The sequence below is a fragment of the Lissotriton helveticus genome, chromosome 7 (assembly GCF_964261635.1).
Source record: "Lissotriton helveticus chromosome 7, aLisHel1.1, whole genome shotgun sequence".
NCBI lineage: Eukaryota > Metazoa > Chordata > Amphibia > Caudata > Salamandridae > Lissotriton > Lissotriton helveticus.
This window is the reverse complement of record NC_136068.1, coordinates 1,089,401,857-1,089,421,594: the sequence shown is the minus strand read 5'-3', so window position 1 is coordinate 1,089,421,594 and position 19,738 is coordinate 1,089,401,857. Positions and strand designations below refer to the sequence as shown.

The following is a 19,738-nucleotide window of genomic DNA, read 5'->3' as shown; positions in this document are numbered from 1 at the left end:
GGAAAAACATTACAAACACCTCTATTCGGTGTGCACTGGATGCAGCAGATACTGCCCCTAGGGCGGTTAACACCAGCTTCCTATTACGTAGACATGCCTGGCTACGTATATCGGGAATCAAACCTGAAGTACAAAGTGCCATTCTTGTAAATGTAAATGTGTAGTACTTGTATAGCGCACGAATCACCCATGAGGCATCTCGGCGCTTGTACGCATACCGCTGTGGAACCCTTCCTGGTTTTTCCCTGTGAAGTGCCCACTCCTGGGCACCCCCAAGGTGAAGCCAGGCATCCTAGCGTTGTTGGGGCCGTTGTGGAGATTAAGCAAGCTATTGCCCAGAGTTGCAGAGTGGGACCCATGATTAGAATAGGCACCGAGGCGAGAATTATCAGGTCCGAGGAAATTGAGCCCGAGACCCGCCGAGGCGAGAATTGAACCCTGGTCCCAGGCTAGACCTCTGCATCAGGGTCTGCCGCTCTAACCATTGAGCCACACTTCTCCACATTATTAATCAACCATTTGATGAGCAACACCTATTCGCACCTAATGTAGATGAATCACTTGAAAAAATGAAAAAGGATACAGATACCGCTAAAACTATGGGAGCCCTGCAGTCGCAGGCTCCCAGACGTTCATTTCGTCGCTCATCCTATCGAGGTGCCACCAGGGGATACTCTTCAGACACAGCTTCTACCTCGTACAAAGCCCCTACACAGTCCACTTACAGCAAGGGCTACCAAAGGGGTGGTTACAGGGGTAACAATAACAAAGGCAGAGGTAAAAATAACAACTCCCGCTCTGCCTCTACCCCTGCCCAATGACTCTCTTCCCCCACCCCACTCCTGTCGGGGGAAGACTTCAACAATACCTTCCAGCTTGGGAAAACATCACATCAGACAGGTGGGTGCTCAAAAAAATTCAGTCAGGTTATTGTCTAGAACTAACATCCACCCCCCCCCCCCCCAAACATACCACCCACTCAATGTCCAATGTCACAAGAACATTTAACACTGCTCAGACAGGAGGTAATATCCCTCCTGCAGAAAAATGCAATAGAAATAGTTCCAGAGTATCAGAAAAACAAAGGAGTATACTCACTATATTTTATAATACCAAAAAAGGACGGCTCCTTAAGACCCATCCTAGACCTCAGACCTCTAAACATTACATACAGTCGGACCATTTTCACATGGTCACACTCCAACAAGTCCTTCCACTGATGGTACTAAACGACTTCCTGGTCACCCTAGATCTCAAGGACGCCTTCTTACATATTCCCATCCACATAGCACACAGGAAATATCTGGGATTTGTGCTAGACGGGCAGCACTACCAGTTCAAAGTGCTCCCATTCGGAGTCACAACAGCGCCAAGGGTGTTTACCAAATGTCTAGCAGTAGTAGCAGCACACTTAAGAAGACAACATATTCATGTCTTCCCATATCTAGACGACTGGCTAAAAAAAGCCAGCTCATACAGCTCGTACAACACACTCACGCTACTATTCAACTGCCTCACGACTTGGGATTCACAATAAATCACACCAAATCCAATCTGCAACCCTCGCACATACAACAATATCTCGGCGCTACAATAAACACCCAACTAACACTAGCTTATCCCTCTCCAGCCAGGATAACAAGTGTGCAAACTCTCCTAACAAAATTCAAACTGCAACACTCCCTACCAGCTCGAGTGTTCATGCAGCTCATAGGAATGATGGCATCTTGCATATTTGTAGTATCTCACGCAAAACTGCAAATGCGTCCACTTCAGGAGTGCCTAGCACGCCATTGGAACCAGGCTCAAGGTCAACTAACAGACCTAGTGTTGGTAGACGGTCGGACTCCTCTTTCTCTGCAATGGTGGAACACCAAAAACCTTTCCAAAGGGCGACCATTTCTAGAGCCCGTTCCTCAAATAGTCATGACAGCAGATGCATTGCTCTCCTGCTGGGGAGCTCACCTACTGCATCACACCACGCAAGGCAGGTGGACAACGCAGCAGAAGTTACTCCACATCATTCACTTAGAGTTGCTAGCTGTGTTTCTAGCCCTAAAAGCATTTTAAATTCAAGTGTCAGGCAAAGCTGTCTTAGTCCGCACAGACAATAGGACAGCTATGTACTATATAAACAATCAGGGGGGAACACACTCTCTGCAGCTCTCCCGGCTAGCACAGCAGATATGGAGATGGGCTATACCACTAAAGATCTTCCTCTTAGCCCAACACGTCCCAGGAGTATAAAACACTATGGCAGACCTGCTAAGTCGACAAACACAGCAGATCCACGAGTGGAAACTTCATCCGCAAGTTCTTCATCTGTTCTTTCAAATGTGGGGACAACCTCAGATAGACCTCTTTGCCACCCACGAAAACACAAAATGCCCGAGCTTTGCCGCCAGATACCCACACCGATTGTCCAAAGGCAATGCGATATGGATGAACTGGTCAAGACTATTTGCGTATGCTTTTCCTCCTCTCCCACTACTTCCGTTAGTGGTACGCAAACTACAACAACATTCCCTGACGCTCTTTCTAGTCGCTCCAACTTGGGCCAGACAACCGTGGAACACCCCGCTTTTGCAGATGTCGGTAGTACCACACCAAAAACGAAACCTATCTCCACGCCTATTAACACAGAACCATGGCGAGATCAGACACATGGACCCAGCTCAGCTCAACCTAGCGATCTGGCTCCTGAGGTCATAGTTTGGTTACCTCAACCTTCCTCCGGAATGTATGAACATTATCAAAGAAGCTAGACGTCCCACTACTAGAGCATGCTATGCTGCTAAGTGAAAACACTTTGTCATATACTGCCAAAACAACCAAATAAACTCCTTGGACGTGTCCATTCAACACATCATAGGATATCTATTATACCTTCAAAAGTGTAATTTAGCCTATACATCTATCAGTCTACACTTGCTGCCATTGCAGCATACTTACAAAATAGACAACATCTATCTCTTGAGTACCAGCTATTAAAGCTTTCATGGAAGGACTCAAAGGAATAATTCCTCTTAAAACGCCACCTGCACCAGTGTGGTACTTAAACATTGTTCTTACAAGAATAATGGGACCTCCCTTTGAACCATTACATAAATGTGAATTGCAATTCCTAACCTAGAAAGTAGCTTTCCTAGTAGCAATTACTTCTCTCAGAAGGGTTAGTGAACTACCAGCATTTACCATTCAAGAACCTTTTCTGCAAATGCATCATAACAAAGTAGTTCTTCGTACTAATCCTAAATTCCTTCCTAAAGTCATTTCACCATTCCATCTAAATCAATCAGTTGAGCTGCCCGTATTTTTCTCGCAGTCTCAAACAGTCGCAGAAAGAGCTCTACACACATTAGATGTCAAAAGAGCTTTACTGTACTATATCGAAAGGACACAAGCTTTTCGTAAGACAAAACAACTTTTTGTGTCTTTTTCACCACCACATAAAGGCAACACCATATCAAAATCAGGGATCGCTAGGTGGATTGTTAAATGCATAAAAATATGCTACCAGAAAGCCAAACGTACGTTAACAATTCCTCCAAAAGCCCATTCAACAAGAAAGATAGGGGCTTCAATGGCATTCTTGGGGAACGTTCCCCTAGATGATATATGCAGAGCAGCTACATGGCTTTCACCGCACACATTCACAAAGCATTACTGTGTAGATGTGCAAACTAAACAACAAGCCACTGTGGGCCATGCTGTACTAAAAACACTGTTTCAAACAACTGCAACAGATACTGGTGGTCACGGCTAGATGTGGGTATTGCTATACAATCTATGCATAGTTTGTAATCTGCAGCTCATATGCCTCGAACGGAAAATGATACTTACCAGTATGCATCTGTTCTTGGCATGTAAAGCTGCAAAGTTACATGCCCACCCGCCTCCCCGGCTACCTTTATCTTTTCCAGTATTAAATTAGATAAAAATCACATGGTCATCACTACCTCTTGTACAGTTCCATCACTTCCCTAATGGCTAAAAACAATCTGGGGATGGAGCCGATGCCCATGCGCAGTATCATCCAAAGGAGGATTCACCTATCCCGTGACTTCCAAAGACTTTTCTACAACAAAACAAACTGCAAACAACCGGGCCCAACACTAGGTGGCCATCTATGCATAGTGTGTAACTCTGCAGCTCTACATGCCAAAAGCAGATGCATACTGGTAAGTAGCATTTTCCTTTTGGTGCCAGTTATGAGCCTAGTAGCCGAATTGAGGGCAACCCTAAGAGGAGCCGTCTTCACTCTGGGCAAGCCGCACAGCTTTGTGCTACCATAGTCCAGCTTTGAGATCACTAATGCTTGCACTGCAACATTTAGGTCATGAGACGGGAGCTAGGGTTTCAGTTTTCTTAGGATGCTGAGTTGGAAGTTCGCTCCTTTGGCGAGGGAACCATTGTGCTTCTGCATGTTCAGACTTTTGTCTAATATAATACCCAGAGAGGATTCTGAATCTACGAGGTGAGGTCTACAATTAAGAGCAGTAAGCTGATTCAACCATTGTTCCATGTCCTGAGATTGTTTGAGGGGTGAGATTAGGAGGAATTCAGTTTTTAGAGCATTTTGCTTCAGGTGGTTGTGTTAGCCAGCTTTGTGTTTCCAGCATGACTGAGTTGAGGGACTGAATGTCCTCAGGTGAGGCGATCTTCGGTATAGTTGAGTATCATCAGCATACATGTGATAGTGAATGCTGGATGATTTCAGAATTTCTGTCGGAAGCTCCATGAATAGGTTAAAAAGCATGGGGGAAAGCGCTAAACCCTGGGAAACCCCCAGAGTGACCGGTGCAGGATGGGACAGGGCTTGGTTCACCTTGAAGCTTTGGGATCTGTTCTGAAGGAACTAAGAGAACCAGTTTAGTACAGGCCCAGATAACCCCATCCTGTGTTCCGGAGGTCAATTAGGTTATCGTGTTTGCAGAATCAACTCCCCAGCACACAACAAATCACAAAATGGTGTCCCCGTTATAACAACACACAAATAATATGTCCCACAGTAGAACAGATGCGAAACGTCTCTTAATTCCTTTTCAGGATTTGTTCATGTAGACTCCCAAATCTTGCTCTCAACAGCCAACACGTGTTTCATCGCGTTTGGGGTGTTGTCCCGCAACTTTCTCAAGGCTGTATAGGTATAAACATACAAAATACCTATGTATTCATTGCATAATGTAAGCAAATATGAAAGAGCAATGTATGTGACATCCAATATGATAACCAAGAAATTACACAAGGTGATCCACCAATAACTCAAAACCAGAATGTACACAGATGTTACTCCCAGTGTGTGACATGATTTCCTCCTATCAAAGAGGTGGGCTATAACCAAAAATATGATGGAGAGATAAATAACCCTTATAAAGAATACACATATAACTAACCATAGTGCAACCTTATCGCCCGACTGTGAGGTGCACAAGAGTGAAAGTCCAAATATGCTAAATATGCTTTGTTCAGAACCCCCCGTGTTTGATGACGCTCTTCCTAATGGAGTGTGATACCGGTGAAAATGTGGTCACACAGACCATGCGGTTTTGGGGTCGTTTTTCTTTGGGTTCCAAAAGTGTGTGTCTGTGGCAGTACCAGGCTCTTTTGAGGGAGTTGCGGACTAGCCTGCGTGGGTACCCATTGATGTCACTTTGTTACTGAGGACTTTAGCCTCACGAAAGTAGTCCTCCTTTAGTATGCAATTCCTTCTGATCCGGAGGAACTGCGAGTAAGGTAGTGGATCCCTCAGGGCTCGGGGATGGTGACTGTAATATCTTAGGAGGGTGTTCCTCTCTGTCGGCTTTCGAAATAAACTTATGATTAGTATCCCGTCTTTGTGCTGAATGTTCAAGTCAAGAAATGGGATGTTGGACTTATTGTGTGTCAAAGTAAAGTTGAGTCCGTCATAATTGTTATTTAGCCAGTGAAAAAATTGTAACAAAGTTGTGTCAGAATCCTACCAAATCATAAAAACTTAATTTATGTACCTTTTCCACATAGAAATACCAGTGCGGAAGGGGTTCATAGGTGACATTATACGGTTGGTTTCTAGGTCGTCCATTTAGAGTAAGGCTAGGTTTGGGGCAAAAACTGCCCCCATAGACGTACCCTTCACCTGCTGATCATATTGTTCATCAAACAGGAAAACATTCCTGGTCAGACAAGTTTCCAAAAGTTGGAGTATAAAGATCGTGGGTACAGCATGGGGCCTTGGTCATTTGTTGAGGACTCGTTCAATAACCAGGAGTGAGTAAATTTGAGGGATGTTGGTATAGAGCGACTCCACATCCAATGTACACAAGGTGTCGGATGTGGGGGTCCAATGGGCGTTCATCAACCAAGTTGATCATTGTCATACTGTCACGTATGTAGCATTCAGTCTCTGGCACAAAGTCCTTAATAAAGAAATCAACATATTGACCCAGTGGTTCCATAATGGATCCACATCCTGATACGATGGGTCAGCCGGGTGGCTTGTCCTGGCACTTATGAGCCTTGGGAAGCGTGTAAATCACTGGTGTGCGTGGTGAAGTGATATTCAGAAATTTGTGTTAATTTTTACTAAGAAACACATGTTCTAATTCTTCATTTGTGACGTGGAGGAGTTTTTGTAATTCCCTAGTGGGGTGGTAGGCAATCTGCAGTAATGATCAGTATTTGCCAACTGCCTCAGGATTTCATTCTTGTATTGGTCTTCATCTTGGAGAACTATCCCTCCCCCTTTGTCTGCAGGTTTAATAACAAGGGTAGGGGTTGTCTTCAGGTTAAAGAGTGCATTTTTCTCTTCCATGGAGATGATTTAGGAAATGAATCGACGTCATGTTTCCAATTAGGTAACGTCTTTGAGAACTAGTTTCTCAAAAGTGAGTATTTCCCCTGGAATCATGTTGGGTGAGGGGGAGAAGGTAGATGGAGGTCTGAGAGGAGTATTGGGACTGTTTTAAGGTTGAAGGTTCAACAGGAAGTAGCTATGTAATCTTGTCTTCTGGAAAAACCTCAGAAGTTCAGTTTGCAGTTCTAGAAAATTAGGGTGAATCCCACAGCATTGTTCCGGAACCCTACTTGAGACCGCATCTGCAGCTTGGTTTACATTGCTACATTTACATTTTGGATCTTCCCTAACCGGTTAGCCTGGTCACCACACACACTGTGGTTCTTCCCACTTGTTGGTCTCTCATCCCTAACTACCCCACTACTCCTTCCCTTTAGCACTGGCACAAAAATCTAACTCGCAGTCCGTACAAGGGCCTTGCTCCAACTTGAACTATTGTCACCTTGGAACCCTGTTACCCGGTAAGCGCACTGCCCTGCACGCCGCGGTTACTTTCAACCTGTATACCTCCCTTTATTAATATAAATTCTACCCATTGTAGGTCTCAGCATTCCAGTATGTCACTCCTCGTACCTGCACCCAGACCTTTACTTATATGGTCCCACGCTACGCACTCTTTATCTTGCCTCCAAGGGCAGCTTGGCCATTGACGCAGAGTAAGCTGATCTCATCTTACCCCTCAGGTCCCCCATGCGATAACATTAACGTGCTTCTCTAACTTTTGGAAATTCTGTCATTTCCGTGTAACTGCCACATACCACATGGCTACAAATAAGGTTATTTTCGCTCCTTGAAAACACCCTTGCCAGATCTTGCTTCCGTCCTGATACTCTGCATTCTTTTTTCCTTTTATCTGTCCCCTTTCTAGAATTTTCACTGCACGTCTATTTTCACGTGCTTGTTTCTAAATAAAGGAGCCTCACGCATCTAAACCGAAAATCTCACTATAGGAAATCTCACGAGCACCTTGACGTACGCCAAATTCCCCTTGTATGTAAATTAACTCCAAATTTCCTTTCTTTTTTCTTCCTTCAATTTCTCCCATGGTTCTAGCAATTAAGTCATATGTAAACAGGTATGCTTATTAAAATGTCCTTAAGATGATCCCAGTATTTGCTTTAGGGATCGAAACGCAGTCGACACCTTGTACACCATATACGCTTGTTTAAAATGTCCTACATTTTTGTATAATAGTGTCTACTGTACATTCTGTTTGTTCTATTAGAAATGTGCTGGAAACAAACATTTTCCCCTGCCTGAACCCCTCACTTTATGTTGTACGTCTTTATTGCTAAGTTGGATACAGGCTTGTGTCCCACTTAAAACTGCTTCTTGTTTATTCTTTGTAAATATTGAATTGATTGCACATTAAATATCTGTCCGGCTGGACAGATTTCTACAATATAGTACTGATTGGGTCTATATTTATTGTCTTTCAACTATTTTTTGTCTGGGGACCACTGTCTTTAGAAAAAAGTTCAATTACCCAAAGGTCCCTGACCAATTATTAATTGGGTCTCCTTGTCCTATTACAATTTGTAATCTGGAAGCATCAATTGGGACACTTCAGTGGATTTCTGTACCCAGAACCAGGTATTGAAATGAAATGAAATGAAAAAGGGTTTTATAAAGCGCAAATCTACCCGAAGGCCTCGTAGCGCTAAGGTTGCTTACTTCTGGGGAAATTACTGGATTATGTGGAAAAAAGAAAAGTTTTAAGGGATTTACGGAATATTAAAAGATTGGGCTCATTCTGGAGCGCAGGAGGTAAGGAGTTCCAGGTAGTGGCAGCATTGAGGGAGAAGGAGCGTCCGCCCCACCTGGCTCGTTTAATTTTCCGTACTGTTGCCAGAGAAGCAGTGCTTGACCGCAAGGATCTTTGGGGGTGGTAGGGGGTGGCTAAGGAGCAGATCATGGCGGGGGCATTTTTCCTCATGGCCTTGTGCATGATGCACATTGCTTTAAACTTAACTCTGGCTTGAATGGGCAGCCAGTGTAAGTTTCTCAAGGCCATGGTGCCTGAGTGACTACGGGACAGGCCCAGCAGCAGACGCGCTGCTGCGTTCTGGGTGACCTGTAGTATTTTAAGTGTGCTACTCGGTGCTCCCAGATAGAGGGCATTCCCGTAGTCCAGACGAGACAGGATAATGGCCTGGACCAGTATCCTGCGAGCCTGGAAAGGGAGAAGAGGTAGGACTTTCCGCAGCATGCGCATCAGTCCGAAGCAGGTAGCGGATAGTATGGTGGCTTGCTGAGTAAAAGTGAGGGTGTTATCTAGCCACATGCCCAAGCTTTTAATTTGTTTTTTTGGTTCAGGGGGGGAACCCATGCAAGGAGGCCAAGGTGGGAAAGGGGTGGGGTGGGCTGAGTTTCCCAAAAACATAAGTTCTGTTTTATCCCCATTGAGTTTTAAATGGGAGGAGGCCATCCAGTTTGTGACCGCTACCAGACAGCTACTCAGATTCGAAAGAGTGTGACCTGGCTGATTCAAAGCTAGCACCAGCTCAGTGTCATCAGCGTAAGTCACAATGTCAAAGCCAAATGGATGAACAATCTCTGCCAAAGGTTGCATGTAAACATTAAAAAGCGTTGGGCTCAGGGAGGAGCCCTGAGGCACGCCTTGGTTGAGAGGCCAGGTTTTTGAATGGATGTCACCCTCTACCACCTGGAATGTGCGATTTTCCAGGAAGGATTGAATCCATAAAATGGCGTTGCCCGTTACTCCGAGGAGTTTTAGGCGGAAGAGGAGGATGTTACTATTCACGGTATCAAAGGCGGCACTTAAGTCTAGCAGCATTATTGCTGTAGTGCCGCCTTGATCCATGTGCCTGCGTGCTAATTCAGTCACGGTCAGAAGTGCCGCCTCTGTCCCCAGTTTAGGACGGAACCCTGCTTGAGAGTCGTGAAGCAGATGGTTTGTTTCCAAGTATGACATAAGACTGGTATTAATATGTCTCACAAGCAGCTTAGCCACCCAAGGAAGAAGTGAAATAGGGCGGTAGTTAGTCATATTGCTAGGGTCAAGATTAGTTTTTTTTAGCAAGGCTTTGACTTGCGCGCATTTCCAAGTACCTGGGACTGTTCCTGAGCTGATTGATTTGTTTACAATGTTGAGAATTACTGGTCTAATGGTGTCAGCAATTTCTATGAGCTGTCGTGGGGGGGCAGGGTCTAGTGGAGAGCCTGTTGTGACTTTCAGCATGAGGGAGTCAAGCAATTCTTCATTTAGTAATGGAAATTCAGCGAGTGGGCTGTCAATAGGGGAAGAAGCTGTGTCAGTGACCACTGACTGTTGGCTGACCTGAACAAAGGAAGAAGAGATATTTTGGATTTTTTGATAAAAATACTCAGCTTGGGCATCACAACGGGTTTGGGCTTCAAGAGGATTTTGCAGGGAAGAGGGAGTACTGATTAGGGATTTTACTATCTGGAATAATTCTTTTGAGGAGTTAGCGGAATTAGTAATTTTTTCCTCATAGAACAGAGCTTGAACCAGTGTGGTCTTAGTTTTATATTTCTTAATGGCCTCTCGGTAGCTGGTTTTGTCTTCTTCCTTGAGAGTATATCTCCACGTTCTTTCGAGTTTCCTGCAAATGCGCTTTAACTCTTTTAGCTCAGGAGTATACCATGGAGACTTTTTGGATTTGATTTTCTCCTTAATGGTTTTTTGGGGGGCAGCTGTATCTAAAGTGGCCTGTAACCAATTAATATAGTGAGTATAGAGAGTATCTACATCACCCTCAGTCAAACGGGGGGTAGAGGATAATAAACTCATCCATAGGTCAGTGGGCAACTTCGACCAGTCCCTACCTTTAAGTGTCGCTCGGGCGGGCGCCAAGCCAAGGCTGGGTATCAGCCAGAGGAGAGGGACCAGAAAATGGTCGGTCCAAGGCAGGGGGATAGGGTGGCCAGTAATAAGTCTCTGGTCGTTGCTAAGAACCGCGTCCAGTAGATGGCCTTTGATGTGGGTAGGTTCAAAGCCCTTCTGAACGATTTGGAGAGCTGCAAGACCGCTCAGAAAGGTGCTGGCTAGGGGGTCCGTGGGATTGTCCAGGTGGATATTCATATCACCCAGAACAGTGAAATGAGGCACAGAGACAGCTAGATCAGCGATCATGGAAGGAAGCTGGTTCACAAAGTTGCCCATTAGGCCTGGAGGGCGGTAGATAAGTAGGCCGGAGAAGGTAAGTGTGGGGGAAAGGTCGAGTGCAAAGGACATGCTTTCACAGGATGGAATAGTCGCAGGACTGGTTCTGCATTGATAGCAGTTTTTGAAAAGTATGCCTAGTCCTCCTCCTCTGCCCTCTTTCCTGTCAACCCTTTGTAGTCCATATCCCTTAAGTAATATGGCAGAAATGTCGGGGTTAACCTCATCTTTAAGCCAAGTTTCCGTAAGGAAAATAGCGTCAGGGTTAGTTTCCTCGAGAAGAATTGACATTTCAGTAGAATGTTTAATCAAGGAACGACAGTTTAAGAGAAAAAATTTAAAGAGGCTCCCGGTTTCAGGTCGCTTAAGAGTGGGACATGGTGCAAAATGACAATGGGAGCATTGTGCCCCAAACACATCCGGATCCAAAGAGTGGAGGCATAATGCCTTTGGATTGGGCATGAGGGCTTTTAGCTGTTCAGGGGCATACCTTATTTGAGTGGGTAGGACATTCAAGGATGGAGCAGGGGTCCGGGCCCCTGGGCACCTCAGGGCGCGGACGGGCGCAGACGGGCTTGCCTTTGGCGTGCCTTCGGCGCGCCATCGGCGCGCCCGCTGCGCCCGCCCGCTGCGCGGACGGGATGGCCCAGTGCTTTTAACCATTGTCCGGGGAGGTGGAGGAGGGTGGGAGGGAGGAGCAACTCGACCAGCAGCCTTCCCCAAGCAAAGATGGCGGCCAAGCTGGATCGAGCAGAGAGTTCCCAGCGCCTAGCAGCAGCAGCGCTGTCTGAATGTTGCTCCAAAGTAGCCTCGGAGCGAAGTAATCTCGCGCCGAGGTGAGCAAAGTAATTAAAAATGTACAGGCTAAAATATTAACAAGTTTTAAAAAGACGCGTTATTTGTGGCTCAATAACGAGTATAAATTTCAGGTTGCAAGTGACAGCAAGAACCCCCGGCTTTCCGCCTCAGGGGAGAAATAAGCAGCTGGAGAAAGCAAGGAAACACCCTCTTAAGTAACCTGGGAGGGCGGGAGGGCGGGAGGGAGGAGCAACTCGACCAGCAGCCTTCCCCAAGCAAAGATGGCGGCCCAGCTGGATCGAGCAGAGTTCCCAGCGCCTAGCAGCAGCAGCGCTGTCTGAATGTTGCTCCAAAGTAGCCTCGGAGCGAAGTAATCTCGCGCCGAGGTGAGCAAAGTAATTAAAAATGTACAGGCTAAAATATTAACAAGTTTTAAAAAGACGCGTTATTTGTGGCTCAATAACGAGTATAAATTTCAGGTTGCAAGTGACAGCAAGAACCCCCGGCTTTCCGCCTCAGGGGAGAAATAAGCAGTATTGAAGTATTTGAGGCTTTAGAGCTGTCTTCAGAGGAGCGTCTTACTTTTCTCAGTAGCTTCCCAGTGGCACATCACTGGCCTTCATTATTTTTGAGTTTATGGAGAGAATTAGAGCGGGGCATCAAATAAGAACTGATTGGACGTTGCTTCTTGGCCCATTTGCAGGATATGGGCGAAATGCAGATATGCTGTCCCAACATAACTCGGCAGCATTGCACACTAATCCTGCTGGGGTTGGGATGGAAGGATAACACAAAGCGCAAGTTCACTTTTCCACAGAGTGGGTATGCTCTGCGGCCTAGTGAGAGGCAAAGGAGTTTGGGGTGATGACTTTGGTGATTAGATCCTCCCAAGTAATACTTCTTACTTCTTCTTGGCAGGTACGAGAAACAATTGGAACAGGAGGAGCAGTCCCTACAACAGCAACGTAGGAGACTGTACAGCGAGGTGTCGGAGGAGAAGGAGCGCCTTAACCAGCAAGCAAGCAGGTCAGTCATACCGTAATTGTAATCTGTTTGACATGAGAGCCCAGATTTACTAACTGATCCAGAAAAGAACTAGATCTGTTGAAGGGTTTTCTAGAAGTCTATACCTTGCTTTATTTTTTGTATTTTTGTACCGGGTGTCTTACAGTTTTTTATGTTGTAGAATCCATTTTAATGTTTTTTTTTCTTTCATTGTTCTGTAGTCTACATAGATATATGTGGAAATAACTCCATCAAGATGCACATCTTAACATTATGCAAACTTGCAGCATGCACTCTGGGCATCCAATAAGAGAAAGAACAGATATCCGATTCCTGGAGGCATCTCATACCAGGCAGAGCAGAGTGTGATATCCTTCCTGATATGTGGAACCTCAAAAGAAACCACTGTTTGCATCATAGAAGACCAAGTGGAACATAAGACAATTCAATAATAAAAAGTCAATGTTATGGAGCACTTCTAAAAAACGATATTTATTTTAAAATGTGTATCGTGCACCTTGACAATGGGTTTCAAACCCTTATTTGGTGCACTCCTGAGTTCTGACCGATGTTTCTGCAAATGACCTACTTGTGAATTCCATGGGAAGTCGTGGAATATTCCTGTGTCTCTATACCTTGATGTGCCAAACCCATTTTTTTCAATTTTATATTGCTTGCGGGTAACCCTTAAGCTTCCCCTTTATTAATTACCATTACCAACCTATGCCCCTACCCACCCCAAAACCCTAAAAAAACCCTTATAATCCAGTACCCTTAGCCACACTTAAACCCTAAAAATACCGTTATCACCCAATACTCTTACCCACTCCTAAACCCTAAAAATACCCTTACCACCAATATCCTTATCCACCTCTATATCCTAAAAACTCCCTTACCTTAACCGTCCCACACACATATATCTATACTTACTTTAACTAGCTTTGTAAAAGCATCAAAAAATGCATGCCTGATAAAGGTACTGTGTGGTAAGGGATGTTTTTCCTATGAATTGAAAGCGCAGAAACTGGGCCTTTGATGGCACTCCTATAGTCAAGTAAAACACAGACTGATAAAAAAGTCTGTATGGGTATGGAAAAAGGGATCCACTGCTTTCTCAGAACTTTCTGTTTTCATTAACCAAACATTTTGGACAGATACAACATGGACTCATCGTTTTTTGAAGTGGAATGCCACAAAATCTCTATCTTCATAACAGTCTGGGGAGTGACATGAGGTTGAAAGGTGGTTAAGTACATTTAAAGCTGTGCCTGCACCCCCTGCAACTCCAGCAGATTTTCTGTGACCGTTCATAATGTTAACCTGAAAATATGCATCTTGAAGCTGTAAAAGCATTATCTAGTCTTGCCGTTTTAGTGCTTGCAAAATGTATTCCCGATAATCCATCCTGAATTTCTGTTTTACAATGAAATCAATGAGTAATCACAGATCGGAAACAGGACACCAATCACCTCCTCTCTTTTAAAGCTGGAGCCTTTCCTTTCTGCATAAACCACTTTCTTTCTATGTGTTTGGAAGGATGCTCTATACCTTTATTTTTATTTTCAAAATGTCAAAAGCAAACCGCAAACGCATTACATGGATGATGGTTGTAGTAAAGTTCCTCTGAAACCCTCTTCTGTTTCTTTCCAAACTCTCACAGTCATACAGCGCAGTAGAGTAATTTTACTAAACATAACCCATAATTGCTAATGATTTCACCATAGGCCACTTATTTTGTCCAATTTCTTTGGACAAATTAGTCCTTCCTAAATAATTTCTCCAAAGCCTTACACCAGTGCCTGCCTCTTTGCCAAGTGTCTAGTTTTAGGGTGATATTACTCCATTATCTTGCAATGTCTCTCTGTGCCGCCATACATGGCTTAAACCTTGTACAACTCCTGCTGCCTTTTGCCTAGTTTTCCATGATAAAAATACCACTTACAGACAGATACCGCTTACATGCGTACATCAGGCACATGGTCTATCCCATCTGAATCCCCAGTACTCCCCATCATTTCATCATGAACCCTTGTCAAGACATTGCCACTCACTCTGCATTCCCATATTTTGTGAAAGAAAGTTGCCATTGCGGTCTTTTACAAGAAAAAAGCATGGTACACCCAGTATTCCTAGTAACCTGGGAATAATTATAGTATAAATTGGAAGTGGTTCCCTCGGACTGAGTAAGGACCTCTTAATAACAAGCGATAGGAAAGTGACTGAATCAAAGACGTATCTATAGTATTAAACTGATCAGATCAGCTTTATAGTTTCTATTATAGCAACATGAAAATAACAAACAAGTAGGTGTTTTATACAATGGCCCCGTGCTTGGTGGTTTGTGACAAAAATAAAAGTGCACAGTTCATAACTGAAACTCAATGCTGGCCATATATATATAATACATTTAAAAGTGCTGACAAAGTAAGTGCAGTGTATATAAACTGCACATTGTATTTTGGGTAGATTGAGTTATCTATGTAACCTGTAGAGTGCCAAGAAACTCTGAAGTTTTTTTTTTACTTGAATCAATTAATACATGGATGAATGGCCACCTCCATAGGCAGTGACAGAACCTCATACCAGTGTACAACTTTGGTTTGTTCGAAGTCTGCAATACCTTCTCCAGCAGAGCTGATAGCTCACCATGAAAGTTGAAGAGAATGTTTCTATAGATCTTGGAAATGGTCCCTTCCTCTGTTTCTTACATCATTTTCTAGCATCGGGTGGGGAGTGATCTTTCACCCCAACTACTGAATTCTGCGACTTTATAGGGCGTGGGATATCGGTAGTTAGCGGAAATACTTAGGGTGGGTGAGCTCATATTCTGTTTGTAGTTCAGTGAAGGATTTTGTCCCATTGTCTCCCATTACATCTCCTGATTCCTATTGGGCTCTATGTCTTAAACCTCTAAGTTGTGTTACTTCACGCAAAACTGTTCGCAGCAACCATGGGGTTCCTTCATCACTGTCTTTTCTCATCCTGTTACAGTAGATGCCCTGGTCCCAGTTGCTGTGGCATGAGGCACATTCTTTGACATTTTCTCACCATAAACGTAGTGCTGGTACGTGTCTGAACCTAATGGCAGTGTGTCCAATCTGATTGGAGACTCCTCCAGGGTTGTAAATGCCCAGCCCCACAAGGTGATCCTTCCTGCAGTATGCCCTCCGGTTACCCATCCTGTGTTCTGTGAGCGATCGGATTGTTCTTGGCATCCCACAGTAAATTTATTAAAATACTTTTACAGTGTCTAAAGACAGTCAGTGGTCCAAAATGTGTTTTTTTTTTCTTAATATATAAAAAGCTGGCCAATTAAATCATTTTAAATACAGGAGCCCCCAGCAAGCAGAGAAGGCAGGAGTTTTCCCCAGTACATAGTGACATTACTGAAGTAACCTGTCTAGGCTGTGCTCTTACATGTCTCCGTCCCCAGTGAACTCCACACACAAGTACCGGAAGCTATCTTCCTGTACTGTGATACATCTGCACTCTGGAATTTGTCGATTGTGATACACAGAAGAGGGAAGACCTATTACAAAGATCCTGAGATTTGAGATATTTCATTTACATTTCCATTAACCTAGGGGTGGAGAAAAGAGTGCTAGTCATTATTAGAAGGATATCATCTCATTATATCTCGGTATAGTCCCTAATCCCAGAGGCTTGGGTTCTGTTGCTAAAGCAAAATGAAGTGGCAATAGGTGACAGACCTGCTTGGCACAGCCTCTTTCTTGAGCACTAATAGGACATGGTTCATTAACCTGTTTGAGGAAAAGTGAGTATGATGGGAACATGGGTCAGTGGCATTGCAAGAGCGCTATGGCCCCTGGTGCAAGGAAGGCATATGGTTCGCCTTACTGCTAGACTGCTAGTAAAATACAATAAGTAGGGTTCAGTGGACCCTTACGGGCTCTGAGCCTGGGTGCCACTGCACCATTGGCAGCTACGTCACTGAAGGGGGTGCTTCCTGAGGATGTTATGAAATATCCTGATCTTCCTAACTTCTAAACCCACCAGTCACTGCTAATCTTTCTCCATCTCAAGAGAGATTTTTACAACTTGTCTCCCCCTTCTGAAATATTCTGAGACTTTGACATGAAGCCAGTGAAGCAGCTCTCCTGTGCTTCTTACAAAAGACGTGGATTACATCTGTTGTTGCTATTCTCTTCAAGTACTTCTGTCCCTGTCTGGGGTGAATGCTCTGCTGTGGTGGCACAGAGGTACTAATGCATCTACAGCAAGAACCTGTTTTACCCACAAAATATATATTCCTCCCAATGTCGACAAAATGAATACTGATGAAATGCGTAGCAATAACCATCTGCTATTCAGCTCTGAGGTTCCCCAAATGATGAATGAAAGCTTTACCAATACAAATTAGGGGCCAGATGTACGACCATTTTTGCATGACCCGTTTGCGCCTGCCTTAACAGCATGGGGAATGTACAAACCCTATTGCGACTCACAAAATAGGGTTTTGCGTGTCGCTATTAGGAAGGGGCATTCCCTTCCTAATAGCGAGCGCAACCCTATGTAAGAATGTTTTGTGTATGCCATTGCGGGTGCAAAATACTCGCAAATTACCACCCTCTTCAAGAGGGTGGTAATGGGGTCGCAAAAGGGAAGGGGTCCTTTTGCAAACACAGGGGAAAATATTTTTTAAGGGTAGGCAGTGGTCCCCTGCCTGCCCTTAAAAAATAAACAAAAACATTTAATTTTTTTTTTTTAAATGCATCCTTTAAGGAAAACGGGCTGCATTTAAAAAAAAAAAAAAAAAAAAAAAACCTGCTTTATTTAAAAGCAGTCCCAGACATGGTGGTCTGCTGAGCCCAGCAGGCCACCATACCTAGGAGGGCCTGCCGTTCCCAATGGGGTCGCAAATTGCGAGAGGCTCATTAATATTCATGAGCCTCTCTATTTACGCCCCCATTGGGAATTGCTAAGAGTGTGTTGCACACTGTTGTACATCCAAAATAGCGCCTTGCAAATTGGGAGTTGCACAAGACTCGCAATTTGCGAGGTGCTATTTTGGTCGTCATACATCTGGCCCTAGGTTATTTTATAGGTTGATAAGGCCTCTTGTAGAAAGAACTTTATAGCCATGGAACTTTTCATGCTATTGGTAAAAATCTTCAACATGGAGAGGGTAAGTCATGCAAACATGTAATAGCTCTGCTTCTGAATCTCTTCTTAGTTGTCTTTTTTTTACCTCTCACTGTCAAACAGCTTATGTCATAGCTTGGGCTGTACATCCCTGACAAGCCACTCGAGCACATGAAAGCATGTCTACCCAGGATGATGCCAGCGCCCAAGGACATAGCCTCTGTGTGTCCATAGCGTTCAGGCTGTTTGCATGTACTGTTTGGAAGCTCCAAGCCCAGTCAGTTTAAAATGTGAGAAAATCCAACGTATGTTTGAGTGAGCAGTTATGAGGTGGAATATCTCCCAAAATGCATGGAGAGCACTGTGCCATGAGACATAAAAGATTGCAAGCATTTATGCCAAATCTCTCTCACAGAAAATCCTTGCTCCGATTACTTTAAGTCTCTTCGAGTCAGGATCCAGTGTAACTTTGGGAAAGGCATTTAGCACCTACTTTGCTGTTGAGAGGATAGCTTGAGGTAGGATAAGTAGTAACAGATTTTAAATAGCTGGGTACCGCGTTAAGTTTATTGACTGTCTCCTTACAGATGGATAAACCCAGGCTGCTGCCCAGAGGTTTTAGTTCCTATGTAAATGATCTCAGTAAAGAATCTAGAATTGAATCCCACAGTAGATTAAGGCAAGTACAAAACTGATTCCACATTGATCTATGTCAAAGCAAAGACCTGGAACACCCTGCCTGTCCACCTCCGACAATCACCGTCATTGCCTCAATCCAGGAAGGACCTCAAGACCTGGCTCTTCGACTGAACCACAGCGCCTTCAAAGGAACCAGCAGCTCCCTCCCCTTGCCTTGAGACCCTTATGGGTGAGTAGTTGTGCTTAAAAAGTCCCTGATTGCTTGACGATGATTAAAGTAAAGCATGTTAGTTCTTCGGGAAGAAGACCAGAGGGAAATAGAAATGTCCCTTTTGCCAACGTTTCAATGGCAGTGGCATTTTGGAAATCCCAGTAAAGACCTGCTTCAGAATGCTCTGTAGGAAATATTTGTTTCTCATCATCCTCGTGTCCTCCGACTCTGACTTTGAAAACCACATAACATGGGAATCTGATCTTAAAAGGATACTATTATGGACAAGGACCCCTAGTTTTGTGTTTTCTTAACAGGAGTCTCATCAACAGAAAAGAACACCACTTTTTTTTAATCAAACTTTAAAAACCTGGATGTATTGGATGCACATGGAAAGGCTGAAGCCAAATCCATGTGCAATGCAATAGGTTTCACATTTGCGAGACTTTGAGCTACTGGCATTGTAAATGACAAACCTTTTATCTATGTGTTTGTTTTCAAACCAGATAAATAAAAGGCATTTTCATTTACAATGCCAATAGCTTAAAATGTTGCAAATCAGAGACCTATTGCATTGACTGTTATAAAAGCACTTAGGAAAATAGAATAGTGGCAAACAAATATTTATTGTACTCGTGTATGCATGAGCATCTGCACACAATCAAAACGCATGTGTTTTCTAAATTTCCTAGACATTTAAAAAAAAAAGTAGTCAGACACAGCAAAACGATCCATTTGTATAATTATTGGATTTTAACATTGAAATTACGCTCATTTCTCAGCTCTCTGTTGCCCATTGCAAAAAATAAGGCGCATACCATAACATGTTTTTACAGATACCATTTAATAGTGAAATAATATTATACATGATATCTCGAGTACCTCGGGAGCGAATCTAAAATGCTGTAATTAGCAACCAATTTGTCTTGCGCTGTTTACAAGAATCAAGAGATTGTCTGTGAAAAGCAATCATATTGTTGCATAGCGCTTTCTGTCTGTC

The 19,738-nt window shown here is 43.9% G+C and overlaps 1 protein-coding gene across 2 annotated transcripts in view; it reads left to right on the top strand.

Annotated features, from left to right (window-relative positions):
• CEP131 (centrosomal protein 131) overlaps positions 1–19,738 on the top strand; it is a 441,974-nt gene that overhangs the window by 340,302 nt on the left and 81,934 nt on the right. For both annotated transcript variants that reach the window (XM_078654173.1, XM_078654174.1), the window contains one exon: positions 12,699–12,806. In XM_078654173.1, the coding sequence (XP_078510299.1) occupies positions 12,699–12,806 (108 nt within the window). The remainder of the gene's footprint in view (positions 1–12,698; positions 12,807–19,738) is intronic.